This window comes from Ursus maritimus, unplaced genomic scaffold, assembly GCF_017311325.1.
Source record: "Ursus maritimus isolate PB19 unplaced genomic scaffold, ASM1731132v1 scaffold_15, whole genome shotgun sequence".
Taxonomy (NCBI): Eukaryota; Metazoa; Chordata; class Mammalia; order Carnivora; family Ursidae; genus Ursus; species Ursus maritimus.
This window is the reverse complement of record NW_024423897.1, coordinates 6,386,921-6,412,703: the sequence shown is the minus strand read 5'-3', so window position 1 is coordinate 6,412,703 and position 25,783 is coordinate 6,386,921. Positions and strand designations below refer to the sequence as shown.

Genomic DNA, 25,783 nt, shown 5'->3' with positions numbered 1-25,783 from the left:
CCACATGTTAGGGTCAGAACATCTCTTGATTTTGCCCTCACTTGTAACCTCAAGTTCACAAAATGGCTTCTATAACTGCAAAAATCATGCCCTCACAACTGGCTGTAAGATTGAGGGAGAGAAGAGCAGTGCTACTTGTTTGATCTTTCTACCAGGAAAAGAACGTATTCCGTAGAAGCTCATGTAGCAGCCAGTCCCTTTGGTCTCTTCCATCCCATGGCCAACTCTAAGTCCAAGGATGGCTGTGAAAGTGAGTATCCAGCTTCTCCAAACTGCAGAGTGGAGATTCCATCAATGACTATTTGGTCAGGTAAGTAACCGTGTCTATTATAATCATTTCAGCATTTTATCTTCATCTCCCTACAACCTCCTTAATTCCAATTCACAGGATAGTTATATAGGGTTTTATTAAAATATAGATGTAGAACCAACATTAAACTATTGAATAACTGAAATTTACGAAGGTACTGGCTTGTAGGAAACATTAGCAGGGAAAACCAATACCAACTGATTTAAAAAGGAATACCTCAAAACTTGTCAGAACAAGTTAAGGCTAAAGGTTGGCTGATATTAAAAAAAACAAAAAACAAAAAACAAAAAAACCTTTTAATTGTAAAAAAAAAAAAAATACAACCTTACGAAACAAGAATCTCAGATTGTAAGCAATTATAAAGAAGAAACTGGAGGTCATCTAAAAGTAACCCCTGATATATTTGGCATAAACTCTTTCAAATTTTTTCTAAATATTCTACATATATTCTTCCTTCCTCCACTATTCTTCCTGTAACCATGCTAGATTTTTCTGAAATCTACTTTCCTCTTCTAATATATCCTTGTCCCCTTTCCATATACTTGCTGTGTTATATTCCACATATGCAGACTCATGCCAAACTGCCTGGGTGTCACTCCCAACTCGATTGCTTGGCAGATGCATAAACTTGGGCAAGTTACTTGACCTCCTTGTGCCTCACTTTCCTCATCTTTAAAATGAGATAATAATGCTATCCATGCAGAGAATTCTTGTGAGAATTAAATGAGTTAATTCCTAAAATGAACTTAGTACAGTGGCAAGCAAACAGTGACTACTCAATAAATGCCAGCTATTTTTATTTTATGGATATATGTCGACTAAGTTCATTAATCCTGATTAGTAGATATTAGTATTGTTTGAAAATATTTGATTTTATAAATGGCTCATCTATTAATATCCTTGAAAATATATCTTTGAACACATATCCAATAATTTCCTATGGACACATTTCATAAAATATAATTGCTGGACCAACGGGTATCCACATTTAAAAATTTGACACTTATTTCCAAGCTGCCCTTTAGGAAACTTCTTCCAGGCCATGCAGGAGTGCTTGTTTTTGTGTACAAAACTACCTAGTTTTGTACAACATTTCCCACACTGGATACTAATTTTTGCCAAACTGGTCAGTGAAAAATCTCATTACTCTTGCATTTCTTTGATCAGTAAACAATTTAAAAATGCTTTTAACTATTCATATTCCTTTTTAAAAATGAATTACTTGATTATATTCTTTGATTATATTCTTTGATTATAATCTTAACTGACTTTTTTAAAATATAGGTATTAGTTGACTATATGCTTTTTAACTTATAAGACTCCAGTGTCAAAAGTGAGTCTGTCCAATTTTCAAAAATTTCTTTTTGCATTCTTACTGACTGCTACCAAATTTTTCTGTTTGAAATAAATATATAGTCAGAAGAAATTTTCAGTCTTTCTGAGATGTATACCTCAGAAAAACCTACAAAAAGAAATAAAAGACAAGAAACAAGTGTTAGCAAGGATATGGAGAAAAAGGAACTGTTGGTGGGCATGCAAACTGGTGTTGTCACTGTGGAAAACAGTATGAAGGTTATTCAAAAAATTTAAAATAGAATTACCATATGATCCAGTAATTCCACTAATGGGAACCTACCAAAGAAAACAAAAACACTAATTTGAAGGAATACATGTCCCCCTATGCTTATTGCAGCATTACTTATACAATAGCCAAAATATGGAAGCAACCGAAGTGTCCATCAACAGAAGAATGGATAAAGAAGATATGCTGTACATACACAGTGGAATATTATTCAGCCATAAAAAAGAATGAACTCTTGTCAATTGCAACAACATGGATGGATCTAGAGGATATAATGCTAAGTGAAATAAGTCAGTCAGAGAAGACAAACACCATATGATTTCACTCTTAAGAAACAAAGAAAAAAGAGACAAACAAAAAATCAGCCTCTTCAATATAGAGAACTGATGGTTACCAGAGGGGAGATGGGTAGGGGAATGGGGGAAATAGGTGATGGGGATTAAGAATACATTTATTGTGATGAGCACTGAGTGATGTATAGAATTATTGAATCACTATATAGTACACCTGAAACTAATATAACACTGTATGCTAACTACACTAGAATTTTTTTAAAAAACAATTTTACAGCAACACCATATGTCTGTTACCTAACTTTACTTAAAACAAACAAACAAAAAAGAAACAAACAAAAAACCCCACAAAGACATAGTGAAAAAATGGAGAGAAAACAGAAAAATTATTTTGAATGAAAATGAGTTACTGAATTACTATTTGATCATTTTAAAAGTTTGATTATAGGGGTGCCTGGGTGGCACAGCAGTTAAGCGTCTGCCTTCGGCTCAGGGCGTGATCCCGGCGTTGTGGGATCGAGCCCCACATCAGGCTCCTCTGCTAGGAGCCTGCTTCTTCCTCTCCCACTCCCCCTGTTTGTGTTCCCTCTCTCTCTGGCTGTCTCTCTCTGTCAAATAAATAAAATCTTTAAAAAAAAAAAAAAGTTTGATTATATTTTTATTTGTCCCAAATTGCCAAGGACAAAGGATGGGATTCCAATGTTTTGTTAAATGTTCCTGGTGTACATCTTTGGAGGGAAAATAAATCACTTGAGGCAGCTTTTCAAAACCCTTTTCTAGGACCACTTGTCTCTGCATAACTTGGAGAGCTTAAATACCTGATTCTGGAGTTCATTTCTCATACTAACGATGAGAGTCCCTCAAAATAAAGAATGGACAGTTGTATCTTCTAAAGCTGTCCCCAGAGAATGCTTACACACAAGAATGTTGGAAGAACTTTGGAAGATGCCAGTTTACTAACATTAGCTCATTCAATTATTCATCCACTTATTCAAAAGAGAATTAAAATAATTATTGAGCACCTACTATATGCCAATCACTGTGCTGGCAATATAACAAAGTCCATGTTCTAATAAAGCTTGCATTAAAAAGGAGGAAGGCAAACAATAAACAAATAGATCCGTATTGTTACGCAAGGTGATAAGTGCTATTACAAAGAATAAAACAAAGTAAGAGGAAAGAGAGTAATAATTGATATGGAGTGGGTACTACTTTATATTTACTAATAATCAACACCTTTCATTTATCTTTTTTATAAACAATAAAGTTACTTTAATTTTGATCTTAGAGGTATTCCAATTCCTCAGTTCAACTGAGTTTGGGGCTGGCTCTCTAGTCTTCAGCATGTCATTGCTTTGATCCAGCTCTGCCTATTCCTGGAGAATACTGGACATTATGGACTATTAGCAAGAGATGGACTCAATGGCCAAAGAGATGGCCATCTCCACCAATAAGATCTTGAACACACTACTGTATAGTACACAGCCGAGATAACAATCAAGCAGTGTAAAATGTGAATCAAGGCAAATATTTATAGTCTGTGCAAACCTAATAAATGATCAACTACAATCTTCAAGAAATGCAAAGCGAAGTCATGTGGAAGCATCCAGCACATTGGACAGTGCCAGTAGCATGGTAAGGTACAGCTGCTGAGGTTCTTCTGGGGAGCTGCCAACTCCTGAGCATTCTATCACCCAGAGTTTGGGCTAAAGAAAGGTCTGAGTAGGAATGGGAAGAATGAACTAACAGCTGTGAAGGGTCTTGAAACAGATCTGGTTAAACAAAGCATTGGTCAAGAAGCTTTAAAGAGGGCACATGTGATGAGCACAGGGCGTTATATACAACTAATGAATCACTGAACACTACATCAAAAACTAATAATGCACTATATGTTAGCTAACTGAAAATAATAAAAAAAATAAAATACAATACATAGAAGACTGAAAAAAAAAAAAGATTTTGGATTCCAAATCTGAAATCCAGCCATACCCATACCAACAGTTCTCCTCATTCATCAGTAGCTGCAACAGTAATCACAATGGAAACAAATGGCTAGAAAATAGTCATAAACAGTTGTCTGCAGTTAGCATCGACTATGCAGCCACAGGATGCAGTGCTTATGCAAGATGACTGAATCAGGAGCCCTCGTGATGTAAGCAAACTTACATGCATGCACGCATATACACATGTGCATACAAGGTGATCTGTGTACACAGGTATTCTTTTCTAGGAGGAAGGTCTGTAGACTGCATCAGGTCCTCAAAGGAGACTGTGACCCAATAAAGCTTGGGTCAAGGATCAGCATCCCATGGACCTTAAACTGAAATATCTAATTCAGCTACAGAAGGCTCTCTTAGTTAGGATTCATGCCATGGAACACTATTTCCACACTAACCCTAGCATGCTGACAATGTCCCTCAGAGCTGTAAAACGTCTCAAACCTTGTGAGTTCAGTCTTCTGAACAGGATGGTAAAAGCTTCATGTTTGTTATATGAAGACCTGTGTTAGACACTTTTAAAAACACATCACTGCATTAGGGATCTATTGCCGCATAATAAACCACCCAAAACTTGGTAGTGTTATTAACTCATGATTCTGTGAGGTCAGCAGTTGGATTGGACTCAAATGGACAATTTTTGGAGGTCTGGAATCCCACAATATTACCTTTGCCAGATTCATTACTCAAGGCATGTCACAAGACTGGAAACACACTCCACTTCCTAATTGGAGGAGACAGAAACTCATGTTGCAAAGTCACATTGTACACAGAAGAATCATTCTGGCCATCTTGCAAACAATCTATTATATCTGCATGCTGAAGAATTTATGGTTAAAATAATGTAACGTCTGTAATTTACTCAAAAAGTCCCAGAAAAAAACTGATGGAGTAATAGTTGAAACAAAAATGGCAAAAAGTGATCATTGTTAAAGCTTGATGATGAGTACATGTGGTTATTTACACTAGTCTCCCCAGCACTTCTTTTGGTTCTTTCTTTGGCTTTCCATCTTTCTGCTTATGTTGCCCATCTGTTCTTGCAAGCTGCCTACTTTATCCATGAAAGCCATTAACATATTAATCATAGTTGTTCTAAATTCTCAGTCTGATAATTCCAACATCTCTGTCATGTCTTTCTCTGTCTCTTCAAACTGTGTGGGAGATATATACATATGGTATGCCTTGTAATTTTTTCCTTGATAGCCAAATATGACATTCCAGGTTAAAGGTATTGTTGTAAACAGGCCTTTAGTAATGTGGTAGTAGCTGGGGAGAGAATGTACTATAGTCCTATGATCAGATTTCTGTCTTTCAGTGAGCCTATATCTGTGGACTGTGAACTTCACAAGTATTTCTCAGTTTTTGTTTTTTTTTTTTCTCCCCCATTAGTTGGGACAGAGTGGCTGAAGCCAGACGAAACTGGTTTTTTCCCTTCCCTGGGTCAGTTAAGCCATGATAATACCTTGCTAGGTTAGGCTCTGGTTAGCTGCTCCTGATGCAGGTCTTGTTAAGAACAGAGTGCATAATTCAAAATATGGCATATTTCAAAATAGTTCATTTTCCCCTCTCCCTGCTGGAAGCATGCTGGGATTTTTCTCCCATGTTTACTGTGCGAACCTGGTCAAGCCCCTGGAGGTAAATCTCACAATATTAGGGGGGGTCCCCTTATGCCTGGATCCCCCTGGAGTTTTTAACTCTGAGACTTGTCTGCACTGAGCCTCCAGCAATTTGGCAGTTATGGTTTGGGTTTTCCTACGTGGCACTTGTTGCTCCAATGGTACCCACTTAAGTCTCTGTTCCAGGAAGTTACGCCTCTCTGTATTCATCTCTCTGTTTCTCCAATTTTGAGGGCAGTGGTTTGTCCTGCATCCTCTCCTCTCTTACATACCCTAGAAGAGTTGTTATTTTTCTAGTTTGTTTGGCTTTTTGCCTGTTAGAACAGAGAGGCAACTTCCAAGCTCCTTATATGCAGAACCAGAAACAAAGGTCACGTTAGTCTCTTATTTTCGTGTATGTTTGCAATATTTTTAATAAAAAGGTTAAAAATAAATTAACAAAGTACATACTCTCAATTAATCCTTACAATAATTATCTTCTCCCCTTTTATATATGGGGATATTGAGATAGGGAGCAGTCATGTGACTGGCCTTTGCTAAGGTAACACATTTATTAATAGTGGCTCATACTTACTAAAGATATACAATGTGCCAGCATCTTTCCAATCACAATGCATATCATACCTCATTTAATCCTCACAACATTATGTACTAGGTGCTATTATTGTCTCCATTCTGTGATGAGAATACAGAAGTATCAGGAGGGTGAACCGGGTCACAGAAGAAGCAGTGAATACAGGATTTGGATCAAAGAATTGTGGCTCCAAAGCCTCCACTCTTAGACTACTCTCTATAAAGAAGTAAAGCAGATTGGAACCAAGATTAGTCTGTCTCCAATGGCAGGACTTACCCATTCTACAGTGGCCAGTTGGGGCTTTCAGAGCTGGGTGCTTCCCTAGTCGTGTTCAGTCCACTTCCCGTCCAAGGGTCTCCCTCCCAAGTTTGCCCGTTTTGCTGTATATTAATATGTCACATTCACTCAGGGGTCTGACTAAACTATACAACCCATTTCCTACTGGGAAAACTCTCTTACTTTCTTCTGCTAAATAATGTAATCTACCTGCAAGTGCTTCGTAAACCATAAGGCAATATGAAAAATTTACTCAATCTCCAACTTAAGTACCATTTTAAACCAACAACTATTTTTGAAAAGTTATGTTTAAAGACTTTCAAAAGAAATCAAAACTTGCGTTAAGGTTCCTCTTTGGAATTTTCTTTACCAACATCTGCAACTGCAAATGTGTTTTATTTTATACCTGTCATTGTAGGGTGAGAAGCAGAAACTCATGAGTGAGAGGGAGTTTTGACTATTAAAGTTTGTTTCCAGGAATCACCTGGGAAGAACTGCATGGAACAGCCTGGAAGTTTTCAATTATTCTTCGTTTTAAATTAAGGTGCCTTTTGTCATTTACATTCTAAGTACTCTTCTGCATGTGTGTCAGGGCCTTGGCCATCCCAGCCTGAAGCCAGAGCTCATCAATCCTGACTCTGAGAGACAACATGAAATTTACCAACATACTTAGTGGGGAAACAGGAAGGAAGAAAATTCATGCCTATGTCTTATGAAGTGTCACTAGGCCTTGCCAAACAGCTCTTCTGTCCAACTCTATAAGCAGCAGTAGCAGTGCTACATCCCAACTATACCAGGAAGGTTTATAGATGCAGACTGCAGATTAGGGGTTTTTGTGTGTGTGTGTGTGTGTGTGTGTGTCCGGGTCTGTGTGTGTTAGTGCTGATTTAGATATTAAGAGGTTATGACTTATTTAGAAACATATCAACATTTTAAAAAGGGAGTAGTTCTGCTAAGAGTTAACTGCTGATAGAAAAACTTGATCCAATATTTTATTGAGATTCTCTGGGGTCTTAACATATCCTTTTGCAAGATGGGCTTGTGTCCTTTCCCATGATAAAGGGAAAGTAAGTAAAATGTTGCCTTCCTAACAGACACAAAACATTGGATCTATTTGTCAATACTATTCTCGCAGGCATCCCAGCTTTGCAGAAGGGACATTAAAGGACTGAGGACAGTAATGGTCAATCAGTACTGAGCTATACAATATTCTCTGATGCTTCATCATCTTAAGAAATCAAAATTAAGAAGCATGAGAAAGTAGAGTGATCCTTATTTTAAAACTTAGTATTTTGAAAATACAGAGAGAGAGCTTGTAGAAGGAAAGAGAGGGGAAAGAAGATGGAATGAGGGAGAGTGGGAGGGAGGGAGAAACAGAGAGAGAAAGACCAGGAGACCCGGATAAGAGAGACAATGGCAAGCTCTTTACAAACTCCTTAATCACCCAGATCTCAAACTTAGTGATTACAAAAAAACATAAAAAGTCAAATATTTAATAAAAACACAGTCAGAACTTGACCTCCAATACTCGTAGGTGCATTGTATGTATCAGGTTTCCCAGAAACAGGACTCGTAAAAACAGATTATTTATAAAGAAGCATTTTCTCTCTCCATCCAAGTAAACTCTTCCCCTGGTAACCATGCAGCTGTTGCAGTAGCCTTTGGGAGAGATATTGGGAGTGAGCTTTCCCTTAAATTTCCTAACACTAGACAAAGGGTAAATCAAAATTTTAACTCTCTTTACCTTTCAGAATTTCCAATTTTCAAAAAAAAAAAAAAACTCCATACTAGAAGACTGAGCTAATCAATTAGCCAGATTACTGTAAAGGGATCATAATTGAGAGAGTTAGAACTGCTGGATTTTCGATTTTAAAGTCACCTCACTCAGCCTGGAATTTGCTCTAGGTCACAGCCCACAGCACATACCCCTTGCAATCATGGCCACCAGACATTTTTCTTTCACTGTGGGAAAGTGTCAAATCCTTTCTCTGTGTGTGCATATTTGAGTCACAGGAAATGGTCTTTACATCCCACTCATAGGAATGAATGAGGTGTGAGAACATTTTAATTTCACATAAATGTCTTTATTAGGCTGGATTCGCCTTTGTTTCTTCTATATAAGTGTTCTAAAATTCTAACAATTCCAAAAATGATATAGACTCATTATGGAAAATTTGGACAAACAGAAAATAATAGGAAAGAAGTAGAGGAAGCCATCTAAAATTACGCAAAGACAACCATTGTTAGCATTTCCTACTGTTTGAAAGGCTTTTTTAAAAATCAAAATATGAATTACAAATTTTTCATTAATAAGGGTCATCTTCATATTTTCAAGAAAAGTACCTATGAAATGATCTATAATTTCATCATAAATAATTCTAATAACTATAAAATGCATAGCTATGACAAAATTATAATAATTAATATTGTAAATAATGTTATTGGAATAAATAACAATGAAAATTGAGAAGTAAACCTGAAACTGTACCTATATAATTAGAAGCAATTAAGGGTAAGAGAAATAACACTGGCCTTGGTTAAAGTCAAAAGAGATGGTTTAGGCCCCAGCTCTGACACAAACCTAGAGTGTGATTAAGAATTAATGGCTTTACTTCTCTTAAATTCAGTTTTATCAGTAAACCAAAGTGTCAGATTTTATCCCTAAGGTCCTTTCATGTCATGTGTTAAGTTGTCTGATACTAGGCTGAGTCAGCAGTTGAGCATTTCTTTGTTAGATTTTACTTGCACAGGCAATCCCTTCTGAATATTCAAATTACTAATTTCTGGTTTTCATTTATAAATAAGCTTATCCAGATGATCACTTTAATTCCCATCAATAAAAACACAGCCAAAGAAGAAAATCAACTGAAGAGTTATTCTGCTCTTCATAAAATCATCGACGCTTTAAGCAGACCAAATTGAAATAGGACAGAAATGACTTTTAGAGCTACAATACGGTCAAGTTCTTTACTGAAGCAAAGTATCAGATAATCTCCAACAATATTAAAAACTCCATTTATATAAAAAGAGAAGAATCACAGAATCAGCTTGCAGGACACTGGAGCGATAATACAGTCTAGTTTCATATCATGGATGGCAAATTCAAATGCATATAGGTACCATACATAAAAGTAATATAAATGTCTCCTTATAACTGACCTATTTCACTGAATGAATAAGCCCAAAGATAAAATGACAGGCACGTAAACTGGAAAATGTGTGTCCAGAAAATACGAAGATGTTGGCATGAGGAATGTGGGCACAGCATAACCAAATCATCTGATTTTTCAAGAGAAGCTGGAAATCCAAATTTTGTGTGTGCATATAAGTGTGTGTGTGTGTGTGTGTGTGTGTGTGTGTGTGTGTGTGTAAGTTCCTAGGTTTCTCATTTTGGCTCAAAGGGCTTTTTTTTTTTTTTTTCCCTTTTTCCTGCACTGTGTCCACCAAACAGTGGGCCACCAATATGCAAACCAACTGACATAGAAAAATGGACTTCCTCCATTTTCTGAAGTGCACGCACGCTACTGAAGCATCCAGGCAAAAAGTGGAAGACCAAGCTAACCATCTGGGGAAGAGGAAGACTTAATCTACATTGCCCTAAAACATGCTCAACATTTAGATGCAGGAAATCAGTTTTGAAACTATTATCTCCAACTAGGTACATGTTTGTTCACCTATGAGGAACATATCTGATGATGATTTAATTGTTTCATCCACAGGCAAATAAACATGCAGCTCTTAGGTTTTCAGAGTCATCATCCTAAAAAATAAATTAGCCCTTTTCAAGTGAACTTGGAAAAAGGCCTTACTGTCAACGTATGCAATTTCTTTGAACTCAGTCCGAACAATAAATTTATTCCAAAGCCTCTGATTATCTATCCCACCTCCAGCCACAGAAAGGAGCAGCATCACAGAGATATTCCACTGCTTCATTAATGTGTCGAATATTAGAACACCGGCCCCTCCTTCTTGTTCCTATAAAAACATCTGCACAAAATGGGCCCAGCTGGCTTGTGAATATGTTCCATGATGCAAGCCAGCTTTCAGCCCCTTGCTATCACCCTCTGTCTTGTCTCCTTTCTGCCAGTGTGCATTTCCCTTTTAAACATCTAACGTTCAGTGAAAAAAAAAATCAATGTTAACAGGTTAAAAGTTAATGTGCTTCACCAGTTTCACCTCCTTCTATTAGTAAACTTGGACTGGCAAATGGGGATTTGACATGTTACCTGTTTGCCTATCTCTTCCATGGAGGAAGTTATGAGGGGTGCCCAACAGTTGTTCATCAAAATGTCAGGCTCCAATTTGATTAAATCATTACAACACCTGCTTTCTGGGAATTACTGTGAAATTTTGCTCCTTTTCCTTTTGTATAGAGCCTGCTATTGGCCAAGAAATACACCTACCTATGACTTTTATTTACAGTTCAAGGCCTATTTGTGAGGGTGGGAAGGAAGGAAATTTCAGGAATCAGCTTATGCTGAACAGTCCTTAGAGGATGGGGCTGTAAGGCATCCAGACTGTTTGGGAAGCCTCTTGAGATGAGGGGTTCCTTAAAGATTGCTAGGGACTATCTGAAGTTTCCATTAGTTCAGACTCAGTAAGCTATGAGAACAGTTTTACCAGGAAACTATCTCGAGTCCAGCCGAAGCAGCAAGGATCTGATATTCAGATAGATTAAGAAGAAATAATAATTTTTAAAAAAGCAATTCTGAAATACTTGAAAATCATAGAAAAGGCTCAAAATGGCAATCCTCTTGAGAACACACACACACTCCTGAAATTAAGCTTATACTGAAGATTCAGATCTCCCCCCCCCATGTTCTCTTTTCTTGCACAGTAACCCCCTCATCTCCTATGCTGCTCCCCTGATGGTCACCCAATGATACCCTAAGCAAAAAGAAAATGTGGGTCTTCTTGGCTCACTGCAGGATTTTATGCAGTTTTTTTTTTCTTAAGATTTTATTTATTTAATAGAGAAAGAACACAGCAGGGGGAGTAGCAGGCAGAGGGAGAGGGAGAAATAGGCTTTCTGCTGAGCGGGGAGCCCCATGTGGGGGCTCGAACCCAGGATCCTGGGATCATGACCTGAGCCGAAGGCAGACGCTTAACCAACTGAGCCACCCAGGCACCCTATTTTAAGCAGTTTTTAATTCCCAAACTTCGCCTTGCCTTTTAATCTACCACCTCTACAGCTAGAAGTGGTAAGAAGTAAAAACAAAACGAAAACAAAAAACAGACCATAAACCCTGAAGATTAAAAAGAAGGAACTCTCCCTTAATTCAGCTGCTGATTTTCCTAAGAATGAGCTATGCTTTCCCACCACTTAGCATTGTCAGAAGTAGCAAATAAAAATACAGGATACCTGTTGAATTTGAATTTCGGATAAACAATCTTTTTTTATTATTATACATAAACATACTTGTACTAAAAATTATTCATCGTTTAGCTGAAATCAAATTTAGCTGGCTGTCCTATATTTTATTGGGCAATCCTACCACCAATGGGTTCAGGAAAATGGTTGGACTTAACAGCCTAGTGAATTGAAGAAAAAAATTCATTAAAAAAAGCTAGTGAACAATAATTTTAAAGTGTATAAAGCTCTTAACTGCCAGAAAAAGACTAAAGGACCCGCCTTTTCCTACCTCTTTCTATAATCAGCTAGCCCAGCGATTCCACCACAGCTACATATTAGAGTCACTTGGGGAACAGTTAAACATTTCCAATTCTCTCTCTCTCTCTCTCTTTTTTTTAAGAGATTCTTTATTTATTCATGGGGGGGGGGCAGAGGGAGAAGCAGGCTCCCCGCAAAGCAGGGAGCCTGATGTGGGATTAGATCCCCGGACCCCAGGATCACGACCGGAGCTGAAGGCAGATGCCCAATCTTCTGAGCCACCCAGGTGCCCAACATTTCTGATTCTTATACCTGCCCTAGACCAAATATATCAGAATGGGTTTTTTTAAGATGCCCTGTGATTCTAGTGAGCAGTCAGGGTGAGAACCATTGAGCTAAAGAGGCAATGAAGAAAAGCTGGAGTGCAGGAGAGTACATGACTGTGTTAACCCAGATTCCCAAACTTCACTGCACATTGTTTTCTCCCTGGCATCTTTAAAAACCACTGATGCCTGGCACTCACCCCTAGACATTACTATTTAATTAGTGTTGGGTACAGCCTGAGCATCAGAAGTTGTAAAAGCTCCTCATTAGTGTTCTATATAAGGTGTTTCTAATGTAGAACAAAGTTTGGAAACCACTCTTTGAAACGTACATATGCATATCTATTTCTTAGAATGAGAGTAGCACAACTTATTTTTGTGGGAGTAGAAATGAAATCAGACCTTCCAAGTATATTTAAGAATAGACTAGATGTTACTCTTTAAATCTATTTTTCCATTTGGCTGGGAGATTTAAATCCTATGAATGGGATGCTGTTTTTAAGAACTTAACTCTGCCTCTGTTTATAGGACACCTATTAATCCCTTTGCCAGGAGTTTTATATGTAGGAGGATAACAGTTACCCAAGACCCTTTTGTAACTCCAGCCTTCAGTCATATATAATAATAATGATTACATGCCTATGTAATTCAGAAGACATACTTTTTTTGTGCATAGAGATTTAGGCCTTGCCACGTTCAAATGTAGTCAAAAGGATACTGTATTCCTTCTGATTTTTCTTACAAATGGCTAAATGCACACTGATCCCTGGAATTGTTACTCCTCCAACATTTAAAAGGTTACTCACCCCCAAGAGATTATTCAGTACTGATCTGACAGAAAGTGCAAGAACATTACTTTTCAGTGCCAAAAGTCAATAGATCTGGATTTCCATAGAAACATGCTTTGTGGGAGGATGTGGGCTTTACCCCAGCTGGTTGGGTAATCTGAGAGCCAAAGGAAGACATGAGTGTCAGAGAGGACACCTGACAAGTTCCAGAACTTCGGCTTAGAGAAGTATTTCACAAGACTGACCAATTTATCAAAAGCAGACAAATACTGCCAGCATGTGCTATGTCATGGGGGAGTTGATGGGGTTCATTTGTGATGAATCCAGGGTCCAAGCATCCTGCCTGATAATGCAGAGGCAAATAAAAATGGTAAGGCAATGATTGAAAAAAGGATCACATCCCGTATCAAGGCTGCCTAAAGTTTTATCACCATGATAGGAAACAGGGAGCTTTTACTACCCATCTAAGGTACGTAAAGCCTACAAAATACTTATGCCCCATATTTTGAGAAAACTTTGGAAACATAAAATTATCTTTTTAAACATGAATAACTAATACTTCTCTTACACTTCTCATTATTATACGTTTGGGCCACCTTACTTACTTAGCTGACCATTTCATAACCAAAGGATTTTAAGAATTACTGAAATTATACACCCTTTTAAATATTTTTCTATTTTTGGAAAATTAATAGGACAACATGTGTTATTTTCCAGGAAATAGATAAATCCATCCATGGCATGATAAAATATTAGGAAAACATGAGTCTTAAAACTTAAACTTCATCAAGGGTGGATCTTCCTTTAAAAGAATTTAATACAACTCTGTATTTACACAAATATGAACATTTCCTTTAGCTAAGAATTCTTTGCTTTATAGGCCTCTCAAATAGGAGTATTTTCTATACCAGATTCCTTAGTATAATTTAAAATGCTTGCATTAAAGAAATTATATCAATACATAAATTCTCAATGAAGAAATATTGGTTCAAGTGAGGGACACATATTATCATAAGTGAATGAAATGATTAAAACTTCAGAGATTATTGGGTGTACCATCTCTGGGACACATAATTTGTTTCACATAAACAATATGTTTTCTGCATTTTTCATTCAGAATCAAGGATACTAATTCTTTTACAAGTTACTTGACTTGGTTCTTTCAAAGAGAGTTTATAGATTCCTCATTTAAATTAATGAATTTCATTTATCATTCATTAATCAAACTCAACTTTAACACCTATCTGTCCCATGCACTATGACACTTGCCAAGAGAAACCAGTGAGTAGAACACATATAGGCCTTTCTAGCCTCAAATAGCTTATAGTTTAGAAAGGGAGGCAGACATAAATCACACAAATTATTGCAAATGATTGTAAGTGTTCCAAAGGATAAGCACAGGGTTATACATAAAAGACATATCCTAGGATAAGGATTCAGAAGAGGGGAATCTTTTTCTAGCTCAGATGGAGTAACATTTGAGCTGAGACAATGCTTTAATAACAGTTGACATTACTGACATGATGCTAAGTATTTAAAAAGTATTAGTTCATTTAAACTACACAATGACCTATCAAATTAGGTACTTTGATTATCTCATTTTGTACTTGAGGAAACTGAGCCTTAGAGAGGATAAGTAGTTTGTTAAAGGTAACACAGCTAGGGAGAAACAGAGCCTACAACTGAACCCAGATGGTGACTCCAGAACATGTATTGTATTCTTAACCATTAGTCACAGGACCTCTCCAGCCATGGAGAGTCTGCTCTAGGCTACAATAACAAAATGCTTAAACAACAAAGAATTTATTTCTCACAGTTCTGAAGGCTGAAAGTCAAGGTCAAGGTGCTGGCCCATTCAGTTCTTGGGGAGAGCTCTCTTCCTGATTTGGAGATGCCACCTTCTCATATGGCCTTTCTTCTGTGATGCATGGGGAGAGAGAGAGAGAGAGTCAGAGAGAGAGAGAAAGAGAGAGAGAAATCTTTCTTTTCCTCTTCTTACAAGGCCACCAATCTTATCAGGTTAGGGCCGTACTTTTATGACCATATTTAATCATAATTACCTCCTAACGCCCTATCTGCAAATACAGTCACATTGGGGCTTAGGGATTTAACTTACAAATTTAGGGGAAGCAATTCAGGGTATAGAAAGGAATAAACTACGTAGTAGTAGGAGAAGAGTGTTCCAGATGAGCAATAACTATGACCCCAAATGACCAAAAGTGTAGGTTATAACAAATATATGCACTTGTTTAATCTTCTAGATGAAACTAGCAAGGTAACCATCTCTCCCAACAGAATCTAATTTCTGTAACAGAAAGACACTCTTTCAGATTAAATATTTGTAAAGACTGTCACCTAGTGGCAATAGGCAAGAGGTAGTTCATGAACAAACATTATTGAACAGGTGCATTCAGCGGCTTACTTGGGAGTGCTGACTCATCAGTTTCTCCTTTTACTGTGTACACTCCCAAGTTGTTTTTTCTAGGACTAAAATATATTAAGCTAAATATTACAGTATCAAGACAGTTACCATTCTTCCCACTGAATTCACACACACACGAGAGAGAGAAAAGCAGTGTGACAGGTTCAAGCTCTCAGAGAAAGACCTTAAGTTGTATCCTATCTCACTTTGAGTCTGACCAAATAAACCTGGGCCAACAGAATAGTGAGTAATATAAATCATAACTAGTGAATGTTTTATTCAGCAGTGTATATTCGGGTCATTGTATTGGATAAAGAGGCCCAAGTAGTTGAGATACTGACAGAAAATGAAAGAAATATGTAAAGGGCACTGGAAGATAGGTTGTCATAAACTAGCAACTACAGTCTTGTGAATAGTTGCAAAAATTAGGACAGGAATTCCTGATACAAACCTTCAGTCTAATTCTTACTGTCTTAGGTGCTAAACTCACCTGAAGAAGCCAGCTTAACAGGACATAATGGTAATGTGAAGTGGTGCCAAGAAAGGGATTACATACAAGCTGTTTGGATCCTTATTTTACTCTACTATACGCTAAGTCCCTTCATTTAGGATAAGTCTTCCTTTTAGTCAACCAGTGCATTTTTCTCAGAGGAGTCATCACTAAATCCTATCTCTGGACATTGGCAACTTACAGTTTTGGTCTCATAGCATCCTACATGTAGACTGGGAACTTCACAGGTTAATTAGTCCACTCAAGTTCAGACCTAAGTATTATTGAGTGTATTGCTTAAAACCCTTCATGTTACAAGTAACAGAAAACAAAAATTCAAGCCATTTGAGCAAAATCTATTGTTTAGGGATATTTCTTGCTTTAAAAGGAGTTTGATGTAGGGGCACAAACAGTATGACCTGAACTCTTTTTCAGCTTCTCTTATTATCAGCTCTGCCTTTTAGTCTATTCCAAGCCAACTTAAGTTTCACGGAACCAGGATGGCAGCTGGCAGCTCTGGGCTACGAAGTTTAAATACAGAGGGGGTTAACAAACTCCATTTTTCCAGGAGTCTCAGTAAATATCTCATTTTGTTTCACTGGCTTGGATTCAGTTGCATGCCCATCTCTGAACAAATTACTATAACTAGAGTGATGGGATACCTTACAGATGAAGGGCAGGATTAATTTTAAACAATCCACATGGTTGCAAATAGACAGAAAAATGAATTATTAGAGAATAATCAGAATGCTTTGGACAGGAAAAGGAGAATGGAACTGATTCTGGGAAGTTAATCAATAAATGGCCACAATATTGGGATGATGCAACTTTGCTCCAAGTGAGGACTGCATCTATTTAGGGGGAATATGAAGGGCTCATGAAGAACTGAAGCTGGTTACAAATAGGGCCAAGAAAGACTGCCACTGTCATTCTTACTATTAAACAGTCAAATCTGTTGGCCTGATACAATCATTCATATTGATATCTAATTAACACAATGTGACAGTTAAATTTCCTGATCACTTCTCAGATGGTTCTTCTGATTTTTTTTTTCTTCTTGTTGTCGTATCCTTATTCTCCTGTTCTGTTGGTTAGGACAATCACCCAAGTCCTGCACACAGCCCTGTCTTCTCTCTAAGACTGTTTCTTGATGTCAGCCATTCTCCAGGTCTCAATTACCACAACCTTGAGTAAAACTTCCAAAACCTCATTTTTTGGCCCATCCTATAAATTATGGAACTTTGTGGATCAATCCAGTTCCTATTTGCGAACTGTGTCACAGAGTCTTGGGCTTGTTCTTGCTTGATTCCCCAAAAACTGTCTTGGAACTTTACTTAATAATATGAAGGAACAAGAAAGTCTAAACCATACTCTGAATAAGGGTTTATTGTTTGGTAAATGCCTCTTTCACTAAATCCTAAGTCCCTTGAGGACAAAGACTATTCCCCTATAATACCAAAAACAAATTTAATCATTCAGTAAGTTCATATCAAAATACACACAGTTCTCAGTACAATGCAGCACTCCTTCTACACCATTTCTGATAAACAATCCTCTCATTTCCACTGGAACAGTCATAGTGAAGGAATGATGGCCAGTTCACTACAGCAGTCTCTCCTAATTTTGAAAAGCTATAATATCAGGAATTGTACTGAGAAGGAGGGTTGTTCTTTCCCAGCATCTAAATTCCCTTCCTATGTTTGGTGAATCCACTACTCTGTGTGAGGAAACAAAAATCCCATCTCACATTATATAAACTGAAAATAATAGATATACGCTTTTTTTCTTCCTGACCCATGGCATTTAGTGCACAGTATGTGGACCTCATCTGGGTATGAGCATCTATATTGGGAACTATGAATCTTAAGTAAGTTATCCAAACAAGCAGGAACCATCGAGAATTCATTTCATTTGTGACATCTAGTGTCCAGTGGTAGTAGTGGTAGCACCATACAACAGACTGTTCCTAAGGAATGACCATAATCATGATACAGGTAGCTTGTATGATTTTGCTAATGTTGTCCCCTCCCCTTGAATGCACTCCTCCTTAGCTTAGCCATTCTTCAAGGCCCCGCTCAAGTGCCACCTGCACAGTGACACATTAATGAAAAAGCCACACAAAATTGACCTCTCCCTTTGCACCCTTTAGTGTAGGGTATATACCGTTCATGTGGCATTTATATACAGCCTTGTAATTATTTATATACATATATATTTTTTAGTCCCCTACTATTTTGTGAACATCTTCCAGACAGTGGTGGAGATTACCACATCTCTGAATTCCTTCCACTGTGCTTATCACATTATGGCCACTCAGTTAATAGTTTAAAATATTAAAAATTAGATTTGGAAGAAACATCAGTGAAATGTATGTCTACCTTCTCATGTAACAGAAAAGAAAAATGAAGTTCAGATATATTTTAGATTACCTGATTTCGGTCAGACATGGTTGACCTAGGTTAGAATGGTGTCTTACTTTGAGGAATTTAGTTGAGGAATCTTTGTTAAATTGTAAGTCACTGGTGATGTTGAGAAAAGCCATTTTACTGGACTTGTGTGGACCAAAAACCTGAAGTGGGAAAAAATGTTAGAATGAAAGGTAAGAAAATGAAGATAACCAGTCTCATTTTTTCCCCCCAGTAACTGTGTTATTAAGGGAAGCAAATAAATGGAGTGGTAGCTGACTGGAGTCAAGAAAGATTAGAATTATTTTTTGAGATGTCAGTTATTACAGCATGTTTATTTGCTGATAGGTAAGATCCACCAGGGAAGAAAAAAACTGATTATGAAAAAGAGAGGAGCTATGGTCAAGGGCTCAAGTAGACAACAAAGATGGTTTCAAAGCACATGACTTACCATATAACAGCTACTCGGACTCAGAAGTGCTCAGTAAATGTTGGCTAGTGTTATTTCTGATTGCTTAAATTTTCGAATAGTGAATAGGCATCAGGCTTACAAAACATAAATTCGTTATTTAAACACACGCAAAAGCCTGGCCTCTAGCAATAGATTGCATTAGTTCAAATTCTAGTTCTACCACTTGGCCATTATACCTTTCTTCCTGGGGCTGCTTTCCTCAGTAGAAAGAGATAATAATACCTACCTCATCAGGTTGTTTGTGGATTTTACTGAGATAATCCGTGTAAAATTTAGCACTGTACCGGCACACGGTGAAACCTCAAATGTTAGTGCCGTTGTAATGATAACTGTTATCCTGTTCTGTGTGATACTGTCCTATGATGAGTTTAGGCACTGTCACACTGATTCAGATTCCTGGAACCGTGGAAGATACGAGAGGGCAGAGCCCTCAGGGGCGCCAGCCAATCTGCGGGTAGGATGCGGGAAGCCCGCACACCTCAGAATTCCCCACCTCCACGCCTTTTAGTGACACTGTCTCTCCAGAAGGTACTGTCGCTAGAACAAAACAGAAACAAACGGCATGGCAACTAAAAGTAGACGTGGGGAAGACAGGAACAAAACCAAGCCTGAGTGAAGCGGACCACCCAGAGAGCTACGTCTGCGCCAACACTTAAGTCCCCGGCACGCCACGTGCTTCTGCGCAGACGCGGTACAGGGCACGGGGCGCTCGATCGGGCGTTCCTCCCTGTTTTTCCTTTGCGCGCGGCTTGGGCGGGACATCTCGCGAGACGTGTGAGTTGTCGCGGGAACAGCATTCAAAAAGCCCTGGCGCTTACCGGAGAGCTAACTGAGTGAATTGGCTGCCGTATCTAGTCGTGAGGTGGTATTACCGTCGCGAACCTGGGCGCCGTGAGCCCTCGTCACGAGCCGCCGGCTGCAGCAGCAGGGGAAAGGGGTGAAGAGAGGTAGGGGCAACGGGGCTGGAGGGAGGTGCGTGTGGAGAGGAGCGGTGGGAGCGGCCGAAGGGATTCTCTCTGGGGAGTGGGGAAAGCAGGGCCTCAGGAAACCTGGGGTCTGGGTCACGGCGGAGGCCCTTAGACGGGACAGCTTCTTCAGCGGAAGCCGGAGTTCTTCTCAACCAGGTTCCAAGCCGGACTCAATCTTCCGTTGGGCTGTGTGCGTCCACCCCTCCCCCACCGGGTATTGTGCATCAGTAAGGAAGGCCGGGTCGCCTGCCTGGGCCTCCGGATGGTAACTACCATGTCTGTGCGGTCCAGTATGGTAGCCACTAGCCACATGTGGCAGTCCGAACTGAGAAATGCTGTAAATATAAAATGCACGCCGAATTGCGAAGACTACACAAAAAGAGTAACAGCCCGTTAGTAATTATAAAGGTTACATGTTGAAATGCTAGTGGATGGGTTGAATAAAATATTGCTAAAATGAATTTCACCTGTATTTACTTTTCTTAACGTGGCTCCTAGAAAATTAAAAATCACATATCACAACTCGCATTCTTTTCCCGTTGGACAGCGCTGTCGCAGACAGCTGCGTGGCAGATTCTAATTGCTTATCATCCCTTAGTTGGTTTAACCTCAAAACCCCTGTTAGGTAGATGTTATTGTCTTTATCTTAGGGATGAGAACACAAGACCTTAAATAAGTTGTCCAAGCTCGTGCACCAGTGTGTTGTGGATTACGAACTAAGGCACCCTGTATCTCTGAGCTCCCTGTCCTAAATGCTTTGTGTATGTTATGTTATTGAGAGGCTGAACAGAAAAATGGTTAGGAGTCCCAGGCTTTGGAGCTAGACCGTAGTTCCCATCTCAGCCACTTACTAGCTGGTAACCCTGGGCAAGATACCTAACCTTTCTGTGTCTCAGTTTGCATATGCGTAAATGGCGGAAATACCTTAATATTTCATGGGGTTGTTAAATTAGATAATACATGCAAAGCACCAAGTACAATGTCTGGCTTGTGTTAGATATAGTTATTCAACCGGGCTACCTCTTTGCAGATTGACAGGTTAACTCTTACTCATCCATTAGACCTTTGCAAAAAAGTCATTTCCTCAGAGAAATCTTTCTTGTCTGTACTACCTCCTCCCACCTCACTTCCCAATTTAGGACAGCGCCCCCATGTTATAGGCTCCCTCTTCCACTTATCACACTTAAAAAACTTGACAGTTATTTGATTTAATGCCTTTCCACTAATGGATAGTAACATTCAAGAAGGCAGGGACATTATCTAGTTTTGGGGTCACCATTGTGTCCTCAGCAATAGCACAGTACCTGGCACATAATAGGAATTCTAGCAAATCTTTTGAAAGAATGAGAGCTAGTTTTTTTACTTCCTTGGACATTGCTGGCTGGGATGTCTTGAGGCTAGCTCCTTTTTTCTTTGATGACAATAATGTTTAAGTTAGGCTCATTAAGAGAATTAAATGAGATAATTCCTTTAAAGCACTCTGCCTGGCAAATGGTAAATCCTCAACAAACATAATAAACAGTGCAATAACTAGTGCCTAGCCCCGTCACCTACAGGCTTTGGAAAGGTCTTGTACTTTATTTATTAAAGATTTTATTTATTAGAGAGTGAGCAATGGGGTGGGGCAGAAGGAGAGGGAGAGAGTCTGAAGCAGACTCCTCACTGAGTAAGGAGCCCCACACAGGGCTCAGTCTCATGACCTTGAGATTATGACCTGAGCTGAAACCAAGAGTCAGACCCTTAACTGACTGCTCCACCCGGGCACCCCGGAAAGTTCCTATATTTTAGAACAGTAATTGCCAGCCTTGGACAACAGGATACCTTTTTTTACCACTCTTCTGAAACCATATATCTCCTCCTTCATCTTCGTTTTTAATGGCCTTGCTTCCTAATTCACTGATGAATTGGAGCAGTTAGAAGGGCACTTACACAAACTCCCACCAGTAATCTACCTACTTATCAGTGTCTATACCCATCTACTTTGCTTTCCCTTACTTTAGATGAAATATTCATGTTCCTGTCTAAAATCAGCCCTTATACATTAGACCTCATTCTTTTTCATTACTTTAGCAGTTCTCCATGCCTTCTATATCATCTGTTTTTCTTCTCTCCTGAATCTATCCCATGACATACAAGCATGCTGTTTTTTCTTTAAATATTGTATCTTAAAAAAGACAAACTTAATCCTACTTCCCCTTTAGCTACTGCTCCGTTTTTTCTGCTTTGCAGCAAAACTGTTTCCCGTTTACCCACCATTCTCTCCAACTGATTTCAGTTGATTTCCAGGATAATACATGCTCTTGGTTTTCCTCCTACCTCACTGAGGTATATTTTACTGTCTTCTTTCTCACCTCTTAATGGCTCAATCCTTGGTCCTCTTCTCTTTAATTATGCTCGTACTCTGGTGACATCAAGGCTCAAGGATTTATGTTAATAACTCCTAGGTTTTTATTTCCAGCCCAGATCCTTCTCATATAGCCAATTGGTTACTTGATACATTTCATGTCCAAAATATAAGCCCCTGATTTTCTTTCAAAACAATTTTTACTCATAATTTTTGATCCTTCAGTTGATGCAAATTTGCTCTACTAGTTGCTCAGGTCAGAAGCCTTCGAGACATTTTTGATTTCTCTCTTATTCATACACCCTACATTTAATTTTTTAGAAAATCATGTTGGCTTTACCTTCAAACTATACACAATCTGATCATTTTTTCCCACCTCGTATACAATCACCCTCTTGTAAGCAATCATCTTCACCTGGTCTTTCTGCTTCCCACTTGCTCCCCTCCAAACTATTCAATGTAGCAGCCAAAATGATCCTTTTAAAGTATCAGATCTCTACGCCAGACTTTACAATGACCCCCAGTTTTACCCAGAGTAGAAGCCAAAGCCCTTGTGATGGCCTGATTTGCCTATTCTCCCCTATTATCTCCTATGACTTAAACTCTATTTTGTTCATTCCTTGGGTGTCCTTCCACTTTAGTGCTACCCCTCTTCCTCTACTCCTTTTTCTTTTTTTTTTAAAGATTTTATTTATTTATTTGACAGAGGTAGAGACGGCCAGTGAGAGAGGGAACACAAGCAGGGGGAGTGGGAGAGGAAGAAGCAGGCTCCCAGGGGAGGAGCCTGATGTGGGGCTCGTCCCGTCCCGTAAGGCCAGGATCACGCCCTGAGCCGAAGGCAGATGCTTAACCGCTGTGCCACCCAGGCGCCCCTCCTTTTTCTTTCCTGAAATAGATACATAGCTAATTCTCTTCTCCTCTGCAAGGCTTTTTTTCAGACGTCACCTTGAAGGCTTCCCCCCCCCCAACACTTAACTTTAGAGTTCATCCTAGTTGCAATACCCTCACTTCTTCCAAGCTCCCTTATCCTGTTTTTTTTTCTTTTTTCATTTCCTAATGCATTTAATTATGATACTATTATTGCTTGTCTTTTCCCACTGGAAGGTAAGTTTCATGAAAGAAGAGCACTTCATTTTATTTTGTCTCATTTGGCTTCTGATGGATCTGAAATGCCCAGAATGGAGTTCAGCACATAAGGCTTTAAGGAATAATTGTTGAATGACGACTACATTGTCTAGGAAGTGGGGAAACAACCTTAGTAACAGCCTGTTGCCCTTTGACTGCAAAGCTGAGTTTAAATCTGGCCTAAGAGATGGACCAATTTGGAAAGGATGACGAGAAAGGTTGAATTATGTGGAATGTTTATAATGTTTAAGTCCTTGATTAAAAATCTAGAAAGAAAGAAATGTTTTTAATTACTCTGAACATGATTCTGTTTTGCATGTCTTCTTATGAAAAATGGAAAATACTAGTGAGCCTGTTGTCAATATAGCAAATTTAATGTAGCAAATTTAATGTGTTCAAGAATTTAATGCTGTTGTGAAAAATTGTGGACATGATAGTCCTTGCCTTATAAACCTTATTCAAAGCTGCCTTTTTATATTTTCAGTAGCAGTCATGTTACTATAAATTCTTGATTTCTTTCATTGTGCTCTTAATTTGATTACCTGTACAGTGATATAAATATGAGACCCACCCTACCTCAGCATTTAAGGAAACTTAGCACACAAGTGAACGATTTCTTGATAACTGCATATCTTAGGAACAAAGTTAAATGTGTTCAATTTTTTTTTCTCTGTTTGATTTGGTCTCAAATCAGGTAAAAGAATTACCAGACCTTGCTTTTACAACAAGAATGCAAATTAAGAGCAATAAAATCTTAAAAGCCAGCAATAAAATCTTCAATGCTATGTTTTTTATAGTATTGGAGGAAAGATATATATATATATATATCTTTTATTATTGTTATCATTGTACAGAGTATTTTGTTTAAGCTTAAATACTTTCATTTCCTCTTTTTATAGTAGACTAAAAACGAAAAAAGAAACATGGAGGCAGATATAATTGCAGACCTTCGATGCAAGCTCAAAGAGGTCGAAGAAGAACGACTGAAAGCTGCACAGTATGGTTTACAACTAGTGGAGAGCCAAAATGAGTTGCAGAATCAGTTGGATAAATGTCGTAATGAAATGATGACCATGACTGAGGTAGGACCCTGGACTCCTCTGTTTATAAGGTTGTGCTTAGCTATTGAACATTTGTATTGTCTAGCAATTATTATTATTAATTTTATTCCTTTTTGAAGATTGTAGTTCTAGTTCCTGTTCACCCCCATCTCTAATAAAGGGGACTGAAGTGAATGAATTCCTAATATTCTTTCTGACCCTGTGTGTTCTGAATTTGAAAAATCAAGTTACTGTTTTCTTTAACACATATTGGATTTTAGATTTTGTTTTGTGCACTCTTAGTGACCTCACTTTTTTCATATCTTTAGGTAACATCTAAATGCCCTATGACACTACACCAAGTCCTTAGTTTACCCCTAAAGTCTAGACTTCTGTGTTCAGTTGCCTACTAATGGACATCTCAAACGTAACATAAACACAGAATAGTTGATTCCCTGCCTGTTAACAACAGTCTCTTGCAATTTAGCTTACTTAGTAAATATATAATAACTTGAGCCAAATTTCAGGGAATTTTACTCTGTTTCTTTTTGGCCCTTATTTCTCATGTTTAATCCATCAAGTTCTAGGAACCTGAGCTATAAAACATCCATCTGTGCTACTGCCACTCCAATTCAGACCACCATCATCTGTCCCGTAAATTACTACTGTAGCCTTCTAACCAGGTTGCCTGCTTCCCTCATTGCCTTTCATACAATTCATTCTTCACACAGCAGCCACTTGGCCATTGAAAAATAAACGAAAGATCATGTCACAGTCCTGCTAAAAGCACAACTATGGCTTTCGATCATATTGACAACAAAATCCAAACTCCTTTCTTGCATCTGCAGATTCCTATGTGATCTGACCCATGTCAACCTTTTGACCTCATTTTAAACTACTTTCCCTTGTGCTTAGCTATAATAGTCCTGCTTTACAGGCTTTACATGAGCTGTTGCTTTCATCTGCATTGCATATCCCCTCACTGTCATGGATTGAGTCCTCCACCTTTAGGTGTCACCTCAGCTGAGAGGCCTTGCGTGAGTATTTTGTAAAGTTGCTATCATACATGGATTCAGGTAATTAACTCCAGACTGTAAGCTCCATGAGAGGGAATTTTGTCTCTCTTGTTCACTCCTATATGTGTAAT

General features: G+C 38.4%; 1 protein-coding gene across 3 annotated transcripts in view; it reads left to right on the top strand.

Annotated features, from left to right (window-relative positions):
* The first annotated feature begins 19,925 nt into the window (after positions 1-19,925).
* Positions 19,926-25,783, top strand: part of SPDL1 (spindle apparatus coiled-coil protein 1) — a 49,212-nt gene continuing 43,354 nt past the window's right edge. For 2 of the 3 annotated variants that reach the window (XM_040630313.1, XM_040630314.1), the window contains exons 1-2: positions 19,926-20,106; positions 24,496-24,678. In XM_040630313.1, coding sequence (XP_040486247.1) covers positions 24,520-24,678 — 159 coding nt within the window. In that variant the 5' untranslated portion in view covers positions 19,926-20,106; positions 24,496-24,519. The remainder of the gene's footprint in view (positions 20,107-24,495; positions 24,679-25,783) is intronic. The other variant, XM_008692396.2, reaches the window with a different exon arrangement.